Raw genomic sequence first — 22,870 nt, 5'->3', positions numbered from 1 at the left:
CGGGTGGGGCCCGCCTGCCGGCCCAGGGTGCACAGGTACCTCCACGATCATCTTGACGGTAGGCAGCGTGGTGGCGAGGTTCTGGGGGTGCGGGGGCCGCACCGTGACAGGCACGCAGCCGCAGTACAGACAGCCGTAGAAGGCGGCAATGAGGTCCACCCCTGGGGAGACACGCGGCAGAGGATCAGTGCGCAGTGGGCGTGGCGGGCGGCACCCGGTCCCGTGGGACGGCAGCACAGAGGAGAGGCTCTGAGTCCAGTGCTACCTGGATAAAGCCACGACTTCCCCAAACTAACGCAGTGTCAACACGCAGAGGCTGAGGGGCTCACGCAGGCCGGGCTTCTGCCCTCGCCAGGACCTGCACCCCCGCTGCCCGCGCACAAGCAGACACGGCCTCACGTAAGGGGCGCACGGTCAGTGACCTCTCTGGAACAGACGACGTCTATGTAAAGACGTGGTAAGAACGCACGTCTGGGGCCCACGTAAGGCACAGGCAGGGAGTCACACCCCGGAGAAGGTGGGGCGCGGGGTGGGGGTCCAGCCAGGGAGACGGTGGGGCGCGGCAAGGAGTCCAGCCCCAGGAGAAGGTGGGGCATGTGGCAGGGGGTCTGTCCCCCGGAGACAGTGGGGCGCAGCAGGGGGACCCCATCCCAGAGGGAGATGGGAGGATGGGGCGGGGGGCCTGCCCCTGGGGGAACTGGGGGCACACAGGCGGCGTGTGCTCCCTGCACATCTCCTCCAGGCCGGGCGCCCACCTTGCTGTCAGCTGCTCACCCTAACACGACCACCAGGATGTTCTCCAAATGTCTAAACGTCTCAGGTTCCCCATATTAACACTGAGGGGGGATGAGACCATCTTGAAGCCAGTCCAGCCTGCGATGCCCCCATCCTCAGTGCCAGGGTCACAGTCAAGGGCACTTTTGACCTGGCTGGTGGTGTCGCGGGGCCCCAAGCCCCCCAGGGCCAGCAGGGTTAGTCGGACACACTGAGGCAGGGCAGCCCCGCGGCGCACACGACGGACACGTGGCCAGCAGCCCACCTCTTCGAGCTCACAGAGCTCACGCTGCCCCCTGAACGCGCGTATACTTGCAGGTGCGGGGCGGGGGCACGATCCCCCCTGATCCCACCAGCATCCCCCTTCTGCAGCTTCGGGGGTTGGGAGGGTGTCAATCCGTCAGCTCGGGAGAAAGTCGCCCCTGGGAGACACCCCCCCGGGGCCCTGCGGCCGGGGAAGCCTGGGCAGCCCGGGCAGGGGGCCTCCAGCAGGCAGGGTCTTTTGTGCTCCGAGCGGCTCAGCCCCAAGCACAGAAGAGCATCAGCCTGTGGATTCTCAGCACCCCCCGCAGCCTCTGCTACCCCCTCCCTCCTCGTCCCCGCCTTGGAGCCTTCTCAGGCCCCCCGTGATGTCCGGCCCCCCGGGCCCCACGACGTGCTGCGTGTCTTCAGCCGCGGCCCAGCCCCGGGGGCACACGCCCGGCACGCGCCCAGGACCCGGGGGTGCAGGTGTGCCTGAGGAGTGGGGACGGCGGTCACCCTGGGGGAAGGCGGCCCCACAGCCCAGGTGTGGGGGGACGTGGGGACAGAGGCCGAAGGAAACGCAGGTGGAGGTGAACCCCCTCATGGCCTGCGGCCACATGGCTGCCAGGGCGGGAAGAGATGTTCCCCCAGGAGACTCGTGACGTCGATGCTTCGCTAGAGGGAGAACAAGCGGCAGGGCCTCGGGCGTCCTGAGCGTCCTCCGGGGCAGCCCCTTCCCTCACCCTACCGCCCCTGCAGGGCCAGCTGCCCTCACGTCCCCACCAGCAGCTCCGCCTGCCGCGGTCCCGTCCCTGCGCTCTGACAAAGCCACCTGCTTGCACCGAAGACCTTGTTGGCCACCGGCTCCGAACCCCAGCAGCAGCGCAAACCCACGGCAGGGAGTGGACGGAGGAGACAGCGTGGCACCGCCGGTGGGAGCTCCGGGGTCCGCGCCAAGAGACCAGGCTGCCCCCTGGGCCCAGCTCCCAGGAACGAGCCGTCGACACCTGCGGCCCCCGAGGAAGGGGCCCGGCACGGAGAAGTGGGGGCGCCAGCACACGCACACCCGACCTCCGGCCTCCGGCCCGGACAGGCGGCCCGGGGCTCAGGCAGGAAGGATGTCGTAGAGCCGACACCCGGGAGGACCCGGGAGGGCCCGAGGTCGGGAGGATGGATCAAACCTCGCGTCAGAAGAGCGCCAGGCGCAAGGAAGAGGGAGGAAGGGGGGCCATGAGGAGGAACTTCCCGAGATGAAGAGGAGAGCCCCACGGCCGACCGGGGAGGACGGGAGCAGGGGTCACGCTGGGTGCAGCCCCTGCGTGTGCCGGACGCTGAGGTGACACGGGAAGCCTGCCGGGCCCCAGCCCACGGCTCAGGGCGGACAAGACGGCTCCCGGGGTGTGCAGAGGCCCCGTGCCCCCAGGAGGACGGAGCGTGAGGCGCCCATGAGACGGAAGGACCCCCGCAGGCCTCTCCCAGGAACGGGCAGTCCGGGTGGCTCGGGAGTTCCCCGGCGGGCACCCTGGGGTCCCCAGAAGGGCAGCGACCTTCCCCCGACCCCGCGACTTCCTGGGATGACCTCCTGGTCCCGCTCGGTCCTCTGTGCGGCGCCCCAGCTCCTTCCCGCGGCCGCAGCGCAGGGGCCGCTCAGGGGTCAGGGGACAGAGCCCCGGCCCTCCCGGCCGTACCCGCCAGGCTTCGCTCTTGAACATTCACGCGCCGCCTGTTACCGACGGACAGGACCTCGGGAGACACCGTCGGCAGCAGGGCTCCCGAGGAGCGTCAGCAGCCTGCGCGGCGGGGACAGAGGCCTGGGCCACGGAGCGCTCGGTCCGGCCCCCGCAAGCATGGAAACCGCGGGAGGGAAGCCAAGGCCGTCCCTCTGGCAACACAGACGCAAGGGGCGGGGACACAGCGGAAGCGATCACCCGCTGCCGAGGCTCACGCAGGGGCCACGGCATCCACGCGGTCGTTCTGGGCACGCGGCCTGCGAGGGCGTTAAGCCCTGATTTGCGATATTCGAGCATCTCTCATCTGCCTGCCCCGAAGCAGCAGGAGCCTGTACAGAAACGGGAGGAACGAGGCAGAAGGGGTCGCGTCAGAGTCCCACCGTCCTGACCCCGGCCTCGCGAGGTAGAGCCTCCCAGACGCAGTCGTGGGATTTCTGATTCTAGCTCTGCTCACGGAAAGGCCGACAGCGGTCAACCCAGGAGCCATGAGCACCCCCAGGCCTGGACTTTGTTCCGGGGACACGGGGCTCCAGGGGACGGCTGGCTCCCGGGGTGCGGAGGGACGGGAACCGTGGCCGGCACACGGCAGGAAGCCGCCAGGGGCTGGTGTCGCTGCGAAGCCAGAAGGGGCTCCCACTGGCCGAACGCGGGGTGACCTGAGCTCTGTGAAGAAACGAACGGCAGAGGACGGACACCCGGCAGATCGGTCTCAGTCCACGAGTGCACAAGGGCGTGTGCGTTTCCAGATCTGCCGACTGGTCACGTCCGGAGCGTGATGGGAGCACGCGGGCCGGGAAGGACAGTTTCAGCAGGGATGCAGCGCGCCGAGCGCAGGGTGGAGGGTGGTTCCCGCAGGTGACCTCCCGGCCAGGAACGCCAGGCCTACAGTATCACTGCTGGCGACCCCCGAGAACGAACGAACGAATGAGCCGTGAGGCGTCGCTCAGTGGCTGAGGCCACCCAAGCCAACACGGGTCCCTGATGAAGTACTCTCACACCACGCAGGGCCGGCAAGGCACGGAACCCGAGTCTGACCCGGGACCAGGACCCAGCTGCCGACAAGACGACGCTGGCCCACACCCGAACGTGCTGCTCGGAAGCATCCGGCCTGTGGGGCCTCTGCAGCGTCAAACCAGGTCTTCGGTGGTAAATCGTAGACAGAGGGGAAAGGAAGAGCCCGTGGATCAAAAGAGACTCCAAACACGCATCAGATTTCAGGAAAACTGGCAGATTAGCCTGATGGGCAGGGGTGCAGGGTGAGCAAACCCTGGGACCTGGAAGACGCGGCGACAGAGGTCGGGCACAGCGGCGGCTCCCGGGACAGCGGAGGAGCCTGTGCTCGGGATGGGGAACGCCAAGGGACGTCCAGGGTGCCCACCAGGACCTACTTTCTGACCTGGCTGGAGGTTCGAGGGTGTCTGCTTTATAACAGCAAGTGTCCCGTGAGCACAGCACCAAGGGAGGCCCCGTGTGCTTACCTGGGGGATAGACCAAAGCCACGTGGTCCCCAACGTTCAGTCTGGCCTTCTCCATCAGAGCGGCGGCGACCCTTTCTGCCCTTTTGTGCAGCTGGACACAGGTTGCAGTGCTGGTGACGGTGCCCTAGGGAAGCAGGCCCGACTCAGCACCGGGACGGCAGACACGGCCCTTCCAGCACCGTCTGAGGGCGCCTGGGGGGCTCATCCAGTAAGGGTCCAACTCCTGGTTTCGGCTCAGGTCATGGCCTTGGGGTCGTGAGATGGAGCCCCGGGTGGGGCCCCACATTGGGTGTGATGCCTGCTTGGGCTGCTCCCTGCCTCTGCCTCTGCCCTTCCCCCAACTTGCTCACCCTCTCTCTTTGTTAAAAATATTTTTTAATAAATTAATTAATAAAATTTAAAAAACAGACCAGCTGCCACCAAATGCCTCCTTCCCTCTGCTGACCAGGTCGGGGAGGCCTCAGAGCGCTTCTTAGGAAATTAAAAGTGCAGCTTGGTCTAAACATACTGCCCCGGAGCAGGCCACGGAGCAGGCCCTGGAACAGGCCACAGAACAGGCCCCGGAGGACAGGACAGGCCCCAGAGCCCTCCCTTCTGCACTACGAGGCCAGGCAAGTCCTTAGGGCCCTAAGGTCAATTCAAACTCCAAACTCTGACAAACCAAAAGAAATGCAGTTTCATGCATGACTTTGGGGGAAGTCGGGAAAAGGCCAGAGCCAGTCGTCCGGGGGCTCCCCCCGCGCCCGCTCTGGGCTCTACAGCCAGCCGACCTCTCCATTCGCGGCTGTTGAGCACCTGTGCGAGGTCCCCACCCTGGGCCCCCTGCCTTGAGGAGTGCAGGCCAGCCCAGGTGCTCAGACCACTCCCCACGCTGCCGCCCCCGCCCCGCTCCCACGAGCCGCTCAGAACCATGAAGCACGTCCCTCCCTGAGCTGCGTCCCATGCAGGGCTTCCCGCCGCAGCCTCGGGGCAGCACCCAGCACCTGGTGGGGCCCGCCTCGGAGCCCCCGGCCCCCCACCCCTGCTGTTCTGATTCCCCGGTCCCACCGTGAGCTCACTGTATCCTGGCCGCTTGTCCATTATCGGCTGTCTCTGCACTTAGAGCTCAACCAACCACAAAGTAAGCGTTTACTGAACACCGTTCTAGATCTGCAGACACAGCGAGCAGAGGACACGGTCTCTCTTCCGGACCAGTTTTCCAGCAGGGAAGACTGACTTCAAGCATCCTGAGGGCGGGGTCCCCTGACTTAACGCCCAGCACCGGAGAGGTATCAACAAATATATATATATTTTTTAACAAATATTTTTAAATGATGAAATAGTGGGCAGGGATGAGCGGCAACAAAAGCTAGACCAGCATGTCCTAGGCCCACGGCGGCCCGCCCTCACCCGTGTCCAGGTGTGAACATTCTCACGGCCAGTGTGACGCATCTGAGTGAGGCGGCACCTTTACTGTTATTTAATGTCACAGTCCTGTATTTCGTCTGCTGGCCCAACAGTTGCATGTGAGGGTTACAGCACCTCCTTTCTATCCTAAGGGCTCCTGGTACGGTGTCCTCACATCACAACGCAGCCAAAATCATGGAATCTATACCAGGATCAGGGCAGTAAGCAGCATCTGTCATGTTAAAGCTAGAAACCAAAGTCTAAATTCCTAATTTTCACAAAATAAACATCTCCTTTTAGCTCACTGGAAATAAACGTTTCCTTATGAGCACACTGTTCCTGAGAATTTTCCTAAGCACTGGATTGATGAAACATCGCTGCCTGCATTCGGGGACAGCCGGGTTCCCCAGGCGGAGGACAGCGGGGGGCAGCGGTCCTCGGGGTGGGGGCTCGGGCACAGAGCGCGGGGAGCAGCCAGGATGGGCAGCAGGCTGGCCTCACCTTGGCGTTGAGCAGCAGGAACAGCGGGTGGTCGGGAGTGGTGTGCGCCCGCCACTGCAGCACGTCAGGCAGGAACAGGAACTGCGCAGAGAGGCCCCTCAGTCCGCGGCCTGACCCCGGCGCCCACCTCGCGCTCCCGGGCACCGCCGTTACCTTCCTGGCCTGGTCGCTGTCCTCCAGGTGAGCCAGCTCCCGGCCCGAGGCCTGTGCAATCCTCTTCCCGGCAACCAGGTTCCCCACGATCATGGAGGCCGGCCCCACCTCTGGAAAACATTGTGGGGGGCAGGGGGTTCTGCGTGAGCAGCTGGCGGCCGGAACCCCTCTCTGGATGAGGCCCCTCACTCAGGAAAGCAGCCAGAGGGTCTCCCTCAGACACAAGCAAAGCCACGCTGAGACATTCTCCGTCGGGCATACACCTGCGGGTACGCCTGGGCCTCAGCCACAGCCACGCACTCAGTAAACCGCGTTGTTTTACTGCAGTTCACATACAAAACATATTAAGTGTTCCCGACTAAGTATATTTTATTCGACGACGTTTTATGTGTTTAATAATCGGTGAAAGAAAAATGTGCATTTACTAAAAATTTAAATGACCAAAAGAACCAAAGTAACAGTGAAAGCAGGCTCTGGAATTAGTCTTTACATGTGTGAAACGAGGGAAGGGAGGGTGACCGTTTGTTGAGGTCCTCAGGCGTCAGCAGCTGGGGGGCTGGCCGGCCCCGGCACCGCTGCAGCTCCTCCGACCCCCGAGCTCCACAGCGGCTCTGGGACCTCATGGCTATTCCCAGGGAGGAACCCCCTCACCCCCCGAGCCTCAGTGCCACACTTGCACTTAGTCACCGAGGTGCGTTCCAACAGGCAGGTGAAAACCACCGCACAGGTGACATGGTCAAGTTTTCTCATCTGTGGCTGGGTTCCCGGGAGGCAGGAGGTGGTGACCGCCTGGACGGCCCAGCTCTTAACCCCAGCCCGAGAGACGCAGGCCCCCAGGGGGCCGCACCATTTAACCATGAGTGTGGCTGCTGCCAATAGACGAGTGTTGTTACATACGATTCACCTGGTTGTTTCTGGCGAGGTTTGGGAAGGTTGGTAACACAGGTGTGAGGACACATGAGCACATTACAGGGGTGCAGCATCCCCTCCAGGAAACGCTGCTTGGTTTCAGAAATGTGAATCCCTCCAAGAGGAGCCTTGGGCAAGGTGTTGGCAGGAACCAGGGCCAGACAGTACACGCCCACCTGGTGGATGCTGTCGATGGCCTGGAAGGGAACAACGAGACACAGGAGGCGGTGAGACCCGACCTGTTGCACAGCCACCTGCATGTGAGCGACGCTGACCTGCTCACAGCTGGTCGAGGCGAGAAGGCTGGACACTGCACTGGGGAGAACGCTCAGATCCACAGACCAAGGAGGCAGTGATCTCTGAGACATCCTGTGAGACGGAAAACATGGGGAGACGTGTGTTCACTTCCCATCATCGAGCACGCACGTACTGTGTCTACGTGCACACACACATAAATGTGAAGCTCATATTAACTAAAGGAAATCAGATAAGCCAGCAAAGCCGTGAAGGCAGAGACCAGACTTCTCTGAATACATCTTGGCTTCAGATTGGACTTTGGAGCCTGGTATATGTTTTACATACAAAAAACTTGACATTTTAGAAAGCATGCCCTAACAACTGAAAGTAAAATAAAACAGATGAAACTCAGCTGAACTGGAATTAGGTAGGTAGCAACACCCCAGAGAGAGCATCTATTTAAAGTGCTTTAAACACCAAAATTTCATTAGTCCACCCCAATCACATAAGCCCTATGGGCAAAAGGAATCGCAAAAACATGTTAAGGTGCTCTTGGAAATCTCACATGTCAGAGAGAGTGTAGAGACCATTATTTTGCGACTAGAGTGTGTAGCGTAGCCTGAGGCAGATGAGTGATTCTGTTGCGAGCTGGTGATGTCTGCAATTTTTCATTATGGGACAAAGAAGATCAACAGGTCAGGTAAAAATTCTGTGGTCTCGAATTTGAGCTGGGGTTAGCAGCATAAATTCATGATTTAGGTGCTCTTATGAATAGACATTATTTCCTCCTCTGTCTGCTGAAGAAGGCCCAGAAACAGTGAATAAGCCAAAACACCCAGTGCCCAGAAGGTGGTCCCCAATTCCACGTCCCCTAGGAAGTGGCAGGGTCCCTAGGGTCCCGGCCACGACAGGTCTAGGATGTGAAACACCTGCCTTGCCCCAAGCATCTGAGCCTCCATGTCTCTGCTGTGGCCTCAAAGAATTCCAAGAATATGTCAAAAGGACTCAAGAGTCAACGTAGAGGGGCTCCCATTGACCACTGGGGAAAAAAAAACAAAACCACAAACTATAATGGACCGAATCATATCCAGTATGCTTGCATCCATTAGTTCTGAGTGGAACAAACAAAATGCAGTGGTCACTTTAAGAGGATTCTGAGAAACCACCTCACTACTATGCAATCGATCCTGCCTCCAGGTCCCCGGGTGACCGAGGAGGACACAGAGCTCTCAAGAGGACAGATTCTAGGGTGCTCTGGTGAGCCTTCACATCAAGGTGGCTCCGCTGTGAAGTCCTAGCAGCAGAGGCAGCAAGACATCATGTGCCACCTTCCAGGAGGAATTTTTGCCAGAAAACTGAACCTGAGTCTAATTAAACCTCCAGATCCAGCCAGTGTGCAGGAGGACTGCGGGGCCAGAGGTCTGCATGAAATGACACCGCAGAGGCACCCTCTTCGGAATTCAGGTTAAAGAAACACTCTGCACAAACAACTTGTTTGTATCCATGAACTAACTGCAAGAAAAACCACAGCAGAGGAAGAATCTACAGACCGAGAAAGCCTTAAAGACCTTGTCCCCACCAGGTACAATTTTTTTTTAACCTCATTTTGATCCTGAATCTAACAAACATTAGATAATCGGGGAAGTCTAAACAGTAACTATATTTAGGTATAAGAAATTACTATTACGATAAAAATTCTGAACACGGCAGGGATGGGCAAACATACCTCAATATAAGAAAGTTCATTAAAAAAAAAAAAAAGAAAGTCCATATTTGACAAACTCACAATCAAGACCATTCTCAATGCTAAGAAGCTGAGAACTTTTCCCCTAACATCAGGAATAAGACAGGGGTGCACTCTCACCACCGTCATTCAACACGGAACTGGAAATCGCAGCCACAGCAATAAGGCAATAAAAAGAAGCAAAAGGCATCCGACTTGAAAAGGAAGAAGTAAAATCGTCACTATTTACAGATGACATGATCTTATATAAGGAAACCCTTAAGGCTCCACCAAAACCTGTTAGAACTGATAAACACATCCAGTAAAGTTGCAGGGAACACATGCTGTGTCTCTGTACGTTAATGAATGAACCATCAGAAGGAGAAATTAAGGAAACAATTCCATTTGTAATTGTACCAAAAATAATAAAATAGATTTAACCAAGGAGGGGAAAAACCTATACGACAAACTATGACATTGATGAAAGAAACTGAAGACACAAAGAAATACAAAGACACTCCCCATGCTCATGGATTGGAAGCATTAATATTGTTAAAATGTCCATTCTACCCAAGGTAATCTACAGATTCAGGGCAATCCCTGATTCCAATGGCATTTTTTTCACAGAACAGACCATTCTAAAATTTCTATGGAATCAAAAGAGAGTCTGAACAGCCAAAGCAAATCCGAGAACAACAAAGCTAGAGGCATCACACTTCCTGAGTTTGAATGATATTACAAAGCTACAGTAACCAAAACAATACAGTATTAGCATAAAAACAGACATACAGATCAAAGGAATAGAACAGAGAGCCCAGAATAAACCCAAGCACATATGGTCAATTAATTTATGACAAAGGAGGCAAGAATATGCAATAAGGAAAGGACGGTCTTCAGTAAACGGTTCCGGGAAAACCGGACAGCCACATGCAGAATGACACCGGACCACTTTTTCTCACATCATCCACAAAAATAAAATCAAAACTGGTTAAAGACTTGAGCATAAGATCTGAAACCACAAAACTCCTAGAAGAAAACATAAGTCATAAGCTCCCTGACACAGGTCTTGATGAGGACTTTATGGATCTGACACCAAAAGCAAAAGCAATGAAAGCAAACATGAATAAGTGGGACTATATCAAACAAAAAAGCTTCTGCACAGCAGAGGAAGTCATCAACAAAATGGAAAGACACCCCACTAACTGGAAGAAGATGCTTGCAAATCATACATCTGATAAGGGGTTAATATCCAAAATATAAAAAGTACTCACACAACTCAATGGCAAAAAAAAAACAATCCGATTTAAAAATGGGCAGAGGGGATGCCGGGGTGGCTCGGGACGCCTGGGTGGCTCAGCGGTTGGTTGGGTGTCTGCCGTCAGCCCAGGGCGTGAACCTGGGGTCCTGGGATCGAGTCCTGCACTGGGCTCCCTGCATGGAGCCTGCTTCTCCCTCTGCCTGTCTCTGCCTCTCTCTGTGTCTCTCATGAGAAAATAAATAAAATCTTAAAAAAAAATGGGCAGAGGATCTAAATAGGCATTTTCCAAAGAAGACATACATGTGCCCAACAGGTACAGGAAAAGGCATCATTAATCAACAGGAAAATGCAAATCTTAAAAAGTGAGGTATCACCCCACACCCGTCAGAGTGGCTGCAATCAACAGCCCAAGAAACAACAGGTGAGGATGTGGGGAATAAGTAAGGAGTAAGGAGCCCTCCTGCACTGCTGGGGGGAACGCAGGCGGGCGGCCACCGTGGAGAGTTGAACCCAGAGCTGCCCTACGACCCGGCAATCACACTGCTCGGTATTTACCAAAAAAAACCCCCAAAGACACTAATTCAAAAAGATAAATGCACGCCTGTGTCATTTGTTTACAAGGGCTAAGGTAGGGAAGCAGCCCCAGTGCCTGCGGACTGACGCTGGACAGACAGGATGCGTGTGCACAGAGGACGTCACTCGGCTGTAAAGCACAACGAGATCTCGTCATCTGTGACAACGCGGATGGGCCTCGAGGGTGGAACGAGGAGCAGAGTCAGTCGGTCAGAGGGAAACACACACCACGTGCCCTCGCGCGTGGAATCTTGAACCTGAGCTCACAGATGCAGACGACAGACTAGCGGCTGCAGAGGGGGACAGGGCGGGTGGGACGGTCGGAGGGTGCGGACTTCCAGGTGCAGAGCGGAGGAGCCCCAGGGTGTCGCGACAGCGTGCTGATGGCGGTTAGAAACGCCGTGTCGTGGGGCATCTGGGGGGCCCAGTCGGTGAAGTGTCTGCCTTCAGCCCATGTCGTGACCCCGGGGTCCTGGGATCGAGTCCTCCGTCGGGCTCCCTGCTCAGTGGGGAGTGTCCTCCCTCTCCTTCTGCCTGCTGCTCCTCCCTGCTCATGCTCACTCTCTCTCTCTCTCTCTCTCTAATAAGTAAATAAAATCTTTTAAAGAATACTGACTTGTACATTTGAAAAATGCTAACATAGTAAATCTTCAAAGTTCTCATCACAAGAAAAAAATTTGTGATTATGTAGTGATGAATGCCAACTAGATTCACTGTGGTGATCACTTCACAGTATACATAAACATCAAATCATTGTGTTGTGCACCCGAAATTACTATTCTATCGTAATTATGTCTCAATTCTTAAAAAATAAGTAAAAGAAATTAATTCTTAGAGATGTGATAATGACATTCTTTGTTTAAAGAAATAATATGGATGCCTGGTGGCTCAGTGGTTGGGCGCCTGCCTTCAGCCCAGGGCGTGACCCCGGGGTCCCGGGATCGAGTCCCACATCGGGCTCCCCCGCAGGGAGCCTGCTTCTCCCTCTGCCTGTGTCTCTGCCTCTCTCCGTGTCTCTCTTGAATAAATAAAATCTTTTTTAAAAAGTAAAGAAATACTAAAATCCATACAAATAAGATGTGATGTCTGGCATTTGCTTCCAAACTCTCCGAAGGGAGAAGGGGGCGGCCAGGCGGGGACACAGCCAGGACCTGGGTTGGTCCGTGCTGAACAGCCTGACGGGAACACGGGGTCATTACGATGCTGTTTCTGAATGTTGGTGAGGCTGTTGGGGCCCAGAGTCCACGGCTTCCAGTCACCCCACACGACTGGCCTGCAGGTGGCGGGACAGCAGGGGACTTCTCAAACCCCACGAGCAGTGAACGTCACCCAAAGATCCATACACGGCTGCCCAGAGGAGTCCCCAAACCATGCCGAGGGCAAGAAGCCAGGCAGGGGCCCAGGAGCGTGGCTAACTTTGCACAGAGCGTCCGTGGCAGAAAGGGAGACGTGCCGCGGCGCCCGTCCGAGCAGACACAGCCGGCCAGGGGCTCCCTGGGCTGGGGCGGGGGGCACCGGGTCACCCTGCCTGCCGCCTACAGGTGGGCTCATGGCACAGGTGAGTCACATGTCATCAAGTCAGCTGAAAACCACTCCCCGAACGGTACCTGTGGGTTGGTGCACCTTATGGCGTGTGCCTTTCACTCCCTTCCCCCTAAAATACTATGTTGGACTCTCACTCAGTGTTTGATGACGAGCGCCCATGCAGCACGGGGAGGCGGCCCCGCCCAGAGCAGTGGGCAGAGGGCCAGCAAGCGAACGGCGCGTGTTAATGTCCTGCACGGTGCCCTTCACCTGCTCTGCTGGGCACCATTGTGAGGCTGCGGTGGACACCCGCGCTGCTGGGGTGCCCACAGTCCCCGCGAGTCCAAGCAACAGTCCCACTTACACCGTCCCCACTGACGGGAGCTCCGGGACAGCTGTCCTAGGGCACCAACCGTCACACGGCATTAGTGGCAAGACGGCAAGCCCAAATTCTTCAGTGCCCACCGTGTGCGGGCAGCACAGGGCGGAGGACGGTGGTGCCGCTCAGTACGTCAACCCTGCGGCCACGTGAGCGCGGCACGAGCCAGGCCGGCGGGGCTCGGGAGGAGGGGAGCCGACACCCACACGCACAGACTCCGCTGAACCCCCGCTGGAGCGGCGGGCCGCCTGTGCCCACCTGCAGCACGCGGCTCATCCACTGGAAGCTGTCCTCCTCGGAGGCGTCGGGCCGCTGCTCCGCCACGAGCACGATCCGGTCGTCGTGCAACACCGTCACGGAGAACACGGCAATCCTGGGGGAAGACAGGACAGAAATGACCACCCAGCAAAGGTCGGCCAACGGGCCACAGACGCCCCCTCCCTGGACACGCAGGGTGCGGCCGTGCTCGTGCTGCCCGTGGAGAGCTGGCAGGCTGACCCCCCGGGGCTCCGGCAGCACAGCTGCCACAAGCTCCAGTCACTGCACACGGACGGCTCCGGAGCAAAGTAAACCACCGAGCACAGATCTTCAAAAGAAAACTCCCTAATTAGGATGTTAACGCGTGCGGCGCGCCGTGGGCGCAACCATCTGTCCAGAGGTACTGCCGCCGTGTCCCTGGTCCACTGCCCCCTCCTCCCCCTGCTCACTGTGCTCCAGGGATCTCACGCTTTCCCTGTCCCCGCACTTGCGCCGCGGGCCTCTCACACTTGCCCTTGGTCAGCCCTCTTCCCCTATCAGACACTCCTCCACCCAAGGACATTCGTGTTACAACGCACAATTAGGGGGCAACCGGATGAACATAACATCTAAGTTAAAAACTCCCTTCGAGAACTTAACGGCATCGCTGCTCTGCCACCTTCCTGAGCCCCAGCCGGGGAGTCTCAGGCCCCCCACGAGCCCGGGTCAGTGGACAGGTGCAGACAGACCGCTCCTCGGACCGCCCCAGTCCCGCGTCTCAGATGCGGCCCCTGTCCTGTGCACGGCCCCTCCCAGGACGCCCTCCTCCCAGGACACCCTCCCTGCACCCAGGATGCCCTCCCGCACCCAGGATGCCCTCCTCCCAGGACGCCCTCCTCCCAGGACGCCCTCCCAGGCCCCTCCTCCCAGGATGCCGTGCGCCCAGGGCTGCTGTTCAGATGACAGCCCCTCCTCTTTCCCCACCTCTCTTGATTCTTTCCTTTGAAACTCTTTTTTTACTTCTGGATAGTTCCCTCATCTGCCCTCCAGCTGGCCTCTCCCATTTCTTCCACCTATTGTGTGTGCTTCAGAACAGAAACCTCGCCGCCCGGGCTTAGTTACCACATCCTCCTCCCAGGACACCTCCCTCCCAGCAAGGCCCCCCCGCTAGCTGCGGCACGTGCTCTACCGGCTCCGGCTCTAGTTCTATGTCTTTAGCGAGCAAGCGAGCGCCAACAGGGGAGGTGGAGGTGGAGGCAGAGCCCGATGCAGGGCTTGGTCTCACAACCCTGAGGTCACCGCAGAGCTGACTCTGAAGTCAAGAGTGACACTTCCCCGGGTGGGCCGCCCGGGCGCCTGCACCCTACGTCGGGGTGGCTGTGGCGCTGGAAGCGGCAGGGACCATCCCTCACAGCCCACGTCACTCACCCGGCACCGCCGCTCAGGGCGTGGCCGCTCAGGCTGGGCTTCCCCTCGGGCCCGTCAGGCCCTGGGCCCTGGCCCACCCAAACGCACTGCCCCGTGGATGCCCCCCAGGTCACGTGCTGGCAGCCCCCCGGCACCGCCAGGCCCGCCCTGCTGCCTCCCCGTGCTGGCGCCCCACACCCCCGGGGCACGCATTCCCTGCGGCTTCCTTAGGGAAGGTTCGCAGGCGGCGTCGGGCCAGGCTCCGGGGCCCTGGCCTGAGCAACAGGGGCACAGGCCCGAGAAGACGGTGACACACGCAGCCAGCTGAGCAGGCCAGTGAGGACAGGGCCAGCCACGGCTCCCCCGCACCCCCAGCCCCCCAGGGTCGAGGCCACGACGGGAGGTGCCGGCCTAACACATCCAGAAACGCGGGGCCGATGCCCACCCAGCAGTGACGCGGCCCCTGCGTGCATCTCACTGAACCTCAGCGGGAAAGAGCATGGACCTTCGGCGGTTCCAGAGAAACGGCCCTTGGCTGTTTCTGTCTGCGTGTCTGAGCGTCTAGGAGCCGACGCGGGTGCTGCTTGGGCCCCGTCCTCAGAGAACCCGCGGCCATGGGCAGTGAGGACACTAAGGGGCTCCTGGCTGCAAATATCGTTCTTTCCTCCGTGGAGATTTTCTGATGAACAGGGATTTTTAAGGCTGTGTGTATTCCAATCACCCGGCTTTCCTTCTACCGCAGGCAGATGCTCGAACTTCGACAGAGAAGGGACCTAGAGCCACAGCACAGGGGCCCGCAGCGCATCACCTGCCTCTGTAGACAAACTTCATGGGCTCCACGGCCAGCGCGGTGGCCACGACGTCGTCCGCGTTGTGTCGACGAACTCCAACCACCATCAGCCCGTCCAGCTTGCCCACGACAAACACCAGGTCGTCCTGGAAGCAAGGTCACGGGTCAGGACTCGGGCGCCGACGGCACGCACAGCACACGCGTGACCACGGACGGGAAGGACCCACCGCCTCGGGCAGGGCTCCCAGCTCGGCCCCGGGGGCGTTCGGGCCGCCAGCCCTGTGTCGTGGGTGCCGCCTCGCGTAGTGCGGGACGTGGAGGGCACCGGGCCCCTCCCTGGGCTGGGGGTCTCCTGTTGGGAGGCCCGGGTACCGGCAGCAGAACAGACTCACCGGCCCGACGAAGCCCAGCAGCCCCGTCCTGGTGAAAGGCCGCTCAGACACGGGCGCCCCACCTGCCGTGAGCGGGACGGTCTGCAGAGCAGGGAGGGGACAGTTAGGTGGCGGCGCGTGGACAATTAACCACCGGCCAGGAGAGCCGGGGATCCCTGGTGGGGAACAGGCCGCCCCACGGCCGGGTCTCTCGGGCCCTGTGCCCGGGTGGCCTGCGATCTCCTGCCACCCCCGCCCCGCGCACCCCCTGGACTCCTCCCCACCGGCCAGAGCTCCCGGGCCAACCCTACGCCCAGCAGGCTGTGGACCAGGGCACGGGCCCACGCCGTGGGGACGCTCACAGAGCGCAACCTCAACACCATGGTCGGGAAGGTGCGGACCTCAAAGACACTCTTAGTGATGCCGAGCAGCCCGTAGTACGCCGTGCCCGTGGCGCTGGAATGGACACATATTTCTCCAACTTCATCGGTCTTACAGAGATAAGGGGCACCTTCTACCTTCACGACACACACGTCCGCTAAAGAGAGGAAAAAAAAAAACCCTCAAAATCATAAACGAGAGATACAGTCACACGGGTGACTCACAAAGATCACCTGCTGCTACACCTGCAGCTTCGGGAATGACGCGCCACACGTGCGACACACTCCTCCGAGTCGCAGGATACACGGGGCCCACGCTGTGGCCATGGGCGGGTCTCTGCTTCCGTGTGGTGCGTGACCAGAGCACGCCGCAGCCCCGCACCTGCAGCGCCTGGGTCAGGGGGCAGCCCCGCTGGACAGCCCTGCCCGGGGGGTCCACGCTCAGCCTCCAGGAGCGGGCGTGGGCCAGAAGCACCCGTCAGACTCAGGGAGCCTGTGCTCACCCGGCACCGCCTCACCCAGACTCTCGACTTTTCTCAGACACACTCCCACCTCCAGAGGCGGTAAGCGAGCGGACAGGAGGGGCGCTCACGCACACCGCAGGCCACAGGCAGACACCACGCGGGGGGCGCACGTTCAGGTGGAGGGGCTGCGCGTGTGCACGTCCCCATGACGGAGCCCTGGGCGCACGGCAGACATGCACAGCCCACGGCACAGAGCCACCACCCCTGGGCTACACGCCAGGGGACACAGCCCCTGGGGCACATGCACACAGGACACACCAGGCAGCTCTGCAGCAGTCACAGCTCACAGATGCCGTGAGAGCGGGGTGCACACTCACACTTGCACACATGCACACACACCACATCCAGGGGAGCACTTGCACACACACCCAGGTCTAGGGGAGAGCCCTGCATACACACAGGTCTAGGGGAGCACTTGCACACACACCCAGGTCTAGGGGAGCTCTGCACACACACACAGGTGTAGGGGAGAGCCCTGCACACACCAGGTCTAGGGGAGCACTTGCACACACACCCAGGTCTAGGGGAGCTCTGCACACACACACAGGTGTAGGGGAGAGTCCTGCACACACCAGGTCTAGGGGAGCACCCTGCACACACACCCAGGTCTAGGGGAGCACCCTGCACACACACACAGGTCTAGGGGAGAGCCCTGCACACACCCAGCTCTAGGGGAGCGCCCTGAAACACATGCATAGGGTGGGTCAAGACAGCTGTCCACGAATCTCAGGAGGGCCCAATGGCAAGGAAGATGCTGGAAGCTATGGTCACCACAGGGAGGGGCACCCTAAGAGCAGCATGATCAGAATATCCCCCACTCACAACTGTCACTGGGCCTCCTGGGCCGGGCTCAGGTCTCAGTTTCCCTCTGGGACACTGCACACAGAGCTGCAGGCAGGCTGCTCCATCACCCCTCCCTGTGGCACGGCCCATGTGGCTCCGGGGGCAGGAGGGTCCTTGCAGGCCTCTCCTGGAACCCACAGGAACTTCTTGGAGCCTCCAGGCTCATGCTGCTGACGTGACACATATGCCATAGCCTGAGGACAGACCCCACCATCAGGCTGCAGACACCCGCGCACTGCAAGGTGTGAATGCCTCCGTGTGCACAGCACGAAGCCTTGCCTGCGTGTAGTCAGAGCTCCATTTCCCAGACCCTGGAGAACCACTAATCAGGGTCAGAGGGCACAAACGTACCCTTGTAACTTTGCTCAACCGTAAATTTAATACAAAGGCAGGCAAAAAACTGAAAAAAAAAAAATTAAATTAAATCCTCAATTTACATAGAAAAACACTGTTAAGAAGCTTTGTACTGGAGCGCTTGCAGAGCACTCGCACGAAGCCTGGAGCGTTTATGACACCGGGTACGTCGACCAGCTGCAGGGCCGGACACGCTCCAGCTGCGTCTCTCACCTCCAGGGAGCACCTGGCCAACGTCCTGAACGGTAAGAACCGACAACTTTTCTTCAGTATCAACTCTGATCACACCAAAACTGAGACCGTTCATGGAGAGGACAGCTTTCCTCGGTGGAGGTCCTCCCAGGTCCGGCGGCCTGGAAGACAAAAGCAGAGTAGCTGACAGGGGACAGCCATGCCCGCCTTGCCTGCAGAACGACGCTGCACCAAAGCCCCTGCTCTGCAGCCTCACCCTGCGAGGACACTGGCCGCAAGACCGAGGATGCTGCGGCACGTCCGCCCCACGTGCCACTCTGCCGGGGGACCTGCATTCTCCTCCCACCTGGAGGCAGGCTGGAGTCCCTTCCTGCATCTGGGGGGCCTGTGGCAACAGTCTAAGTGACACCAGGTGACTTCCCTGGTCATAGAGGTGACTGAGCCTCCAGCTGCCAGGGGCCCTGGGCAGCCCGGTGTGCGGAACGACACGCTCGAGGGAGCCTGGGGCCGCCCACTCGTCCAGTCCAGACGCCATCCAGCCACAAGCCGGCCCCGCCCCGGGAGCCCTTTCTAAACCCGATGCGGGAACGCAGCAGAAATACAGTGGCCGCTGCCAGCAGGCGGGGGGTGAGGGGTCACACGGCCGGAGCTGGGACACTGAGAAACAGAGGTCAGTATTTTCTCCAGTAAGAAAAAGCAGACTGTTGAGCAAAGGAATGAGGAATACCTCACGGTTCACTAAGGATAAAGATGTTACTTTTCTGGCTAAGTTAATAAAACCTTAGGATTATTGAATAGTTGTACATATGAAAGCACAGGCTGCCCACGAACACGCTACTGTAACACAAGACAACAACCTCCGCTAATTTTCAGCTGTTAAGCTGAGTGGAGGGTAGAAAATTCATGCAGAGACTCAGCTGGGGGCACAGGGCGAGGCCGCTGTGGACAAGAGCCCCAGGGCTGGCGAGCAGCTGGGGGAAGGGGAAGGCGGCCTGGAGAGGGAGGAAGCACCTGCCAGCACCCTCGAGGCTGAGATGCTTCTCCAGGACGGCTGGCCCAGCAGGCACAGAGCCCCGACCAGGGCCTGCAGGCGCGGCAGGTGCCAGGGGTCCCTCGGGGCCAGGAGGAGCTCCAGGCGGCCCGGCCCTGCTTACAAAGGTCAGGGAGGAAGAGGAGCACTCAGGGCGAACAAGCCTGTGGACGGCGAGAACCAGGGGCATGGCCCCGGGAGCCGCTTGCCCCCACGTGTGGCACGAATCCAGGCTGGCGTGGGACAGGCGGCCAGCACGGGACGTGGGGCACGGGGATAACCCATATGGGCTGCCCCATAACCACGCTCACCCGCCTGGGGAAGCGGCCCGATGGGAGCGCTGCTCGGGGAACTCCGCTGCTCAGACACAGACTGACCGGGTCTGGGCCCAGGGGTCCAGCTGTCGAGGAGATGACCACCTTACCTGCGGATGGCAACTGTCAGCGCCTCAGGAGAAGTGGCGCAGGGACAAATGACCTCTGGCCTCAGGCCTCTGGACTGGAAGACATTGAGGAACGCGTCACAGGAGGATATGGACCCTGCGTCGGACAGAGAGCCGTGGGTAAGTGCAGGGCCGGCGGGGGCACGCGGGAGTCTTGCAGGGGGGCTGTTGCCATGGAAAACATGATGCACTTTGAAACCACCAGCACTTAAGAGCCGGCAATTCTCAGGGAAGGCCTACGTGGAAGCCCTGCGCCCTGCCCTCGCCCCAGCTCCTCACGGGGCCGCTGAGCGGGAACCGGCTGAGGAGCACTTACGGGGTCAACTCGCTCATCACGAGGCTCAGGGGCACGTGGTCACCCCACCCACCCCCCGCTGTCCCCATGCTGCCCCCTGCGGCTCCCCCAGACCCCAAGCACCCCGCCGCAGCGAGGCCAGGGGAAAGCTCAGGCTGGGCACCAGCGGTGGCAGGGGACACGCAGGACAGCCCAGCTCACTCGGGGCCAAGGGGCCTGGAGGGCACGCGGACTGGCAGGCTCTCAGGCCTGGGGAGGGCTTCCCACGGGGAGTGAGGTGGGCCAGGTGAGGAGGTGCTGGCGGCGGGCAGAGCGGGGGCCACATGGGGGTGTCTTGGAAGCAGGAGGCAGGGCCCTGCTGGGCCAGGGGTGGGTGGAGGATGGCAGGCGCCTTCCTGGGGGTGAGGGACCCAGGGGCAGGGCTGTTAGGGTCTCCCGGACAGGGGACCAGGTGCAGGCGGCTTCAAAGAAAAAACAGTGGCTCATGGCTATTAAAGCCTCCTACCTGGTCAAGGGCTTTGTGCTGCACAGAAGCCCCTGCAAAGGTCACCGAGCCTCCCCAGAAACGCCTGTGGCAGGCTTCAGCCAGCCGCCAACGTGCAGCCACACTCAGACCCCGTGCACACAGCCCAGGGTGCACAGCGGCACACCAGGGAGACCCCCCGGGAGGTCAAGCGGGTCTCTGGGGCCACAGGGGCCAAGGACGGAGGCTGGGACAGGCTCCCAGCCGTGTCTCCAACCTGGCCGTTTCTCAGGGTATCTTCTGTCCATAGTGTTAAGTCTGCGTGTAAGTTCAGTGCCTGACAGACACGCACGAGCTCTGTGAGCCCCCGGGAGAGGGTGCGTGCCACGGTCCAGTGCAGCACACGTGCGGGCACGGGACACGCAGCGTGGTCTCAGCACGTTCTGCTCCCACCTCGTCCCTCCCACGTCAGGCCTGCAGGATGCAGTCACGGCCTCAGCCCGCGCTCAGCTGGGCTTACTCACAGGGGTTAGCGCCGTCGGCCACGATCAGCATGCGCAGGGAGCTGAGGCTGACGTCCCTCTGACCCCGCTGAGCTAGGAGAGACCAGTGCATGTCGCGGGACTTCACCAGCGCGGCCCGGGCTGCAGAGGGGGAGCACAGATGCGCCCGGCGTCACGGCCAGCGGCACCCCGCACCTCCCACCGGCCGGCACGCCGAGGGCAGACGCGCAGGCATGTGCCCCAGCCACACGCGCTCGGCAGCCTCGGCCTGGCGCTCTAGGCGCCTGTACCCGCTGTACTGAAGAACCAGCTCCGAGTTCTGATTCTGACACAGAAAACTCAGGCCTGCTTCCGAGCGGGACTTCCTGGGGAAGCTCTGTCCTGCCCAGCAGCAGCTCCCCTGCCCCTCCCGCCCTTCCCTGAGGGCCGACTCACGCAGCCGGGCGCTGGGAGGACGCCAGGACGTGAGCACACAGCCCTGGCTCCCGGTCCTGGCCGTGCCCAAACCAGCGGGCGCACCTGTTCCAGCTGCCCTCCGTAAGACAGAGTCAACGGAGCCGGCCAGCACCCAAGGCCGCGCCCGAGAGGCAACGGCCCACTGTCCGCGCGCGGTAATGGCACCGTGGCCAGCCGAGGCAGCCCCGTGGCCCGTCTACACTGTCCTTGGAATCAACAGCTCTGCTACTGGTGGCTTAACCAGCCAGAGCTTCAGATTAAAACCATCTCCATGCTAAGAACTGGGAGTACTGATGTAACTGTAAAGAACATTTCAAGAGAATAAAATCAGCAGCCTGTGGCCCTTGCAGAAGAGAGCTGTCACGGTGCCGCCCTCCACAGAGGATGCCCGGGCCGCGAGCGCGCATCAGGCGGCGTCCACGACCGGTCGCAGGGCATGTGGGCAGGCGTGCGGGCCGTCAGGGCTCCTCAGCACAGGTCTGCACATCGGCGGACACCTGATGAAGGATGAGTCAAACGATGGTGCTGTTTCCTGTTACCTTTGTACGAACACACTTTCTGAATCCAGGACAGCGGGTTGACCTTCATCAGTGCGTAGGGGATGCTGATGACGTGCATCCTGTTCATGACGCTCTGTGGAAGAAACGGAAGTGCTCAAGGGACAGGCCCGCTCGGGCGCAGACAGCAGGGGCCACACCGCGCCAGAGAAGGCAAAGGTTAACACCAGCGCCCTTCTCATGATGACACTCCAGGTAAGGATTAATTACGTCACCTAAATTGGGGTTTGGTGTCATCTATTGATACGAAGCCTTAGGATCCCTCAATTCCAACAAGTAGGTCATTTAACATACAACACTCACTGTTAACACTCCATGCCACAGACCAGCATCCCTTTTGAAATCCAGCACATTTGTTAATGTCTCAGCTGAAAGTGGACAAAGATGGTTAAACCGCTTGTGACCCTCTTCACAAGTCATGTGCATTTTCAAAGATACTCTGAGATGAATACACGACTGATCGACACGAAGAGCTCTAGGAAACATTCACAGCATTTCCAAACACCATGCACCAGTTAATCGATTGTCTTGGTTTTCTATTCAAATTAGCAGAAACACTCAGAGGCAGGTCATACAATTTTGGATGAAGACAGAGCCGCGCTGATCACTAATCTGAAAACATGAGAAGGCCCCTGAGTGTCCCGAGCAGCCGCTGGAGGCTGGAGGCTGGAGGCTCGCGGCTGGGGCGCGCCGTGGGGCCTCGTCAAGGGAGCTGCTCCTCCCCCCTGCTCTCCTCCAGGACGGGGGGCGGGTGCGAGCCTGTGCTCTGCAGGACCTGGCTCCAGCCCCCCCAAAGCACAGCAACCCAGGAGCACCCACAGGATAGACTCCGACGTGAACACACGGCTGCTGCGCTCTCAGCCCGCATCTCTGCTCACTCGCTCCCTCTGCCAGCGAGGCCCAGTGACGCAGGACGCACACGTGGCAAGAGGAGGAAACCACGTGACTTGATTTAATAGATCTGATTTTCAAAAAATCATTTCAGGCCCTTGAGTATACCTAAAATCGTCCTCCAGATCTCCCCGACTTTTACACACCTGTATTTTACTCACGCAAATACACCATCCAGCTTACTTTCTAGTTTTACTGGATTCTAATATCGTTATAGCCGGGAAATGACCGTGTATCCATTTTTTTTTGTTTTTTAAAATAATAATT

The 22,870-nt window shown here is 59.5% G+C and overlaps 1 protein-coding gene across 9 annotated transcripts in view; it reads right to left on the bottom strand.

Annotated features, from left to right (window-relative positions):
* Nucleotides 1-22,870, bottom strand: part of DIP2A (disco interacting protein 2 homolog A) — a 108,166-nt gene that overhangs the window by 28,448 nt on the left and 56,848 nt on the right. For 8 of the 9 annotated variants that reach the window (XM_055313654.1, XM_055313656.1, XM_055313655.1 and 5 more), the window contains 14 exons: nucleotides 22,016-22,080; nucleotides 21,695-21,788; nucleotides 20,721-20,840; nucleotides 19,421-19,535; nucleotides 17,988-18,127; nucleotides 16,075-16,211; nucleotides 15,695-15,775; nucleotides 15,321-15,448; nucleotides 13,127-13,241; nucleotides 7,170-7,371; nucleotides 6,266-6,375; nucleotides 6,113-6,193; nucleotides 4,226-4,349; nucleotides 40-161 (listed from right to left, as the gene is read on the bottom strand). In XM_055313654.1, the coding sequence (XP_055169629.1) occupies nucleotides 40-161; nucleotides 4,226-4,349; nucleotides 6,113-6,193; nucleotides 6,266-6,375; nucleotides 7,170-7,371; nucleotides 13,127-13,241; nucleotides 15,321-15,448; nucleotides 15,695-15,775; nucleotides 16,075-16,211; nucleotides 17,988-18,127; nucleotides 19,421-19,535; nucleotides 20,721-20,840; nucleotides 21,695-21,788; nucleotides 22,016-22,080 (1,634 nt within the window). Of the gene's footprint in view, nucleotides 1-39; nucleotides 162-4,225; nucleotides 4,350-6,112; nucleotides 6,194-6,265; nucleotides 6,376-7,169; nucleotides 7,372-13,126; nucleotides 13,242-14,029; nucleotides 15,449-15,694; nucleotides 15,776-16,074; nucleotides 16,212-17,987; nucleotides 18,128-19,420; nucleotides 19,536-20,720; nucleotides 20,841-21,694; nucleotides 21,789-22,015; nucleotides 22,081-22,870 lie in introns of those variants that run through there. The other variant, XM_055313663.1, reaches the window with a different exon arrangement.

The sequence above is a fragment of the Nyctereutes procyonoides genome, unplaced genomic scaffold, assembly GCF_905146905.1.
Source record: "Nyctereutes procyonoides isolate TBG_1078 unplaced genomic scaffold, NYPRO_anot_genome, whole genome shotgun sequence".
Lineage (NCBI taxonomy): Eukaryota > Metazoa > Chordata > Mammalia > Carnivora > Canidae > Nyctereutes > Nyctereutes procyonoides.
The sequence above is the reverse complement of the archived record's forward strand: the minus strand, read 5'-3'. Positions and strand labels throughout refer to the sequence as shown.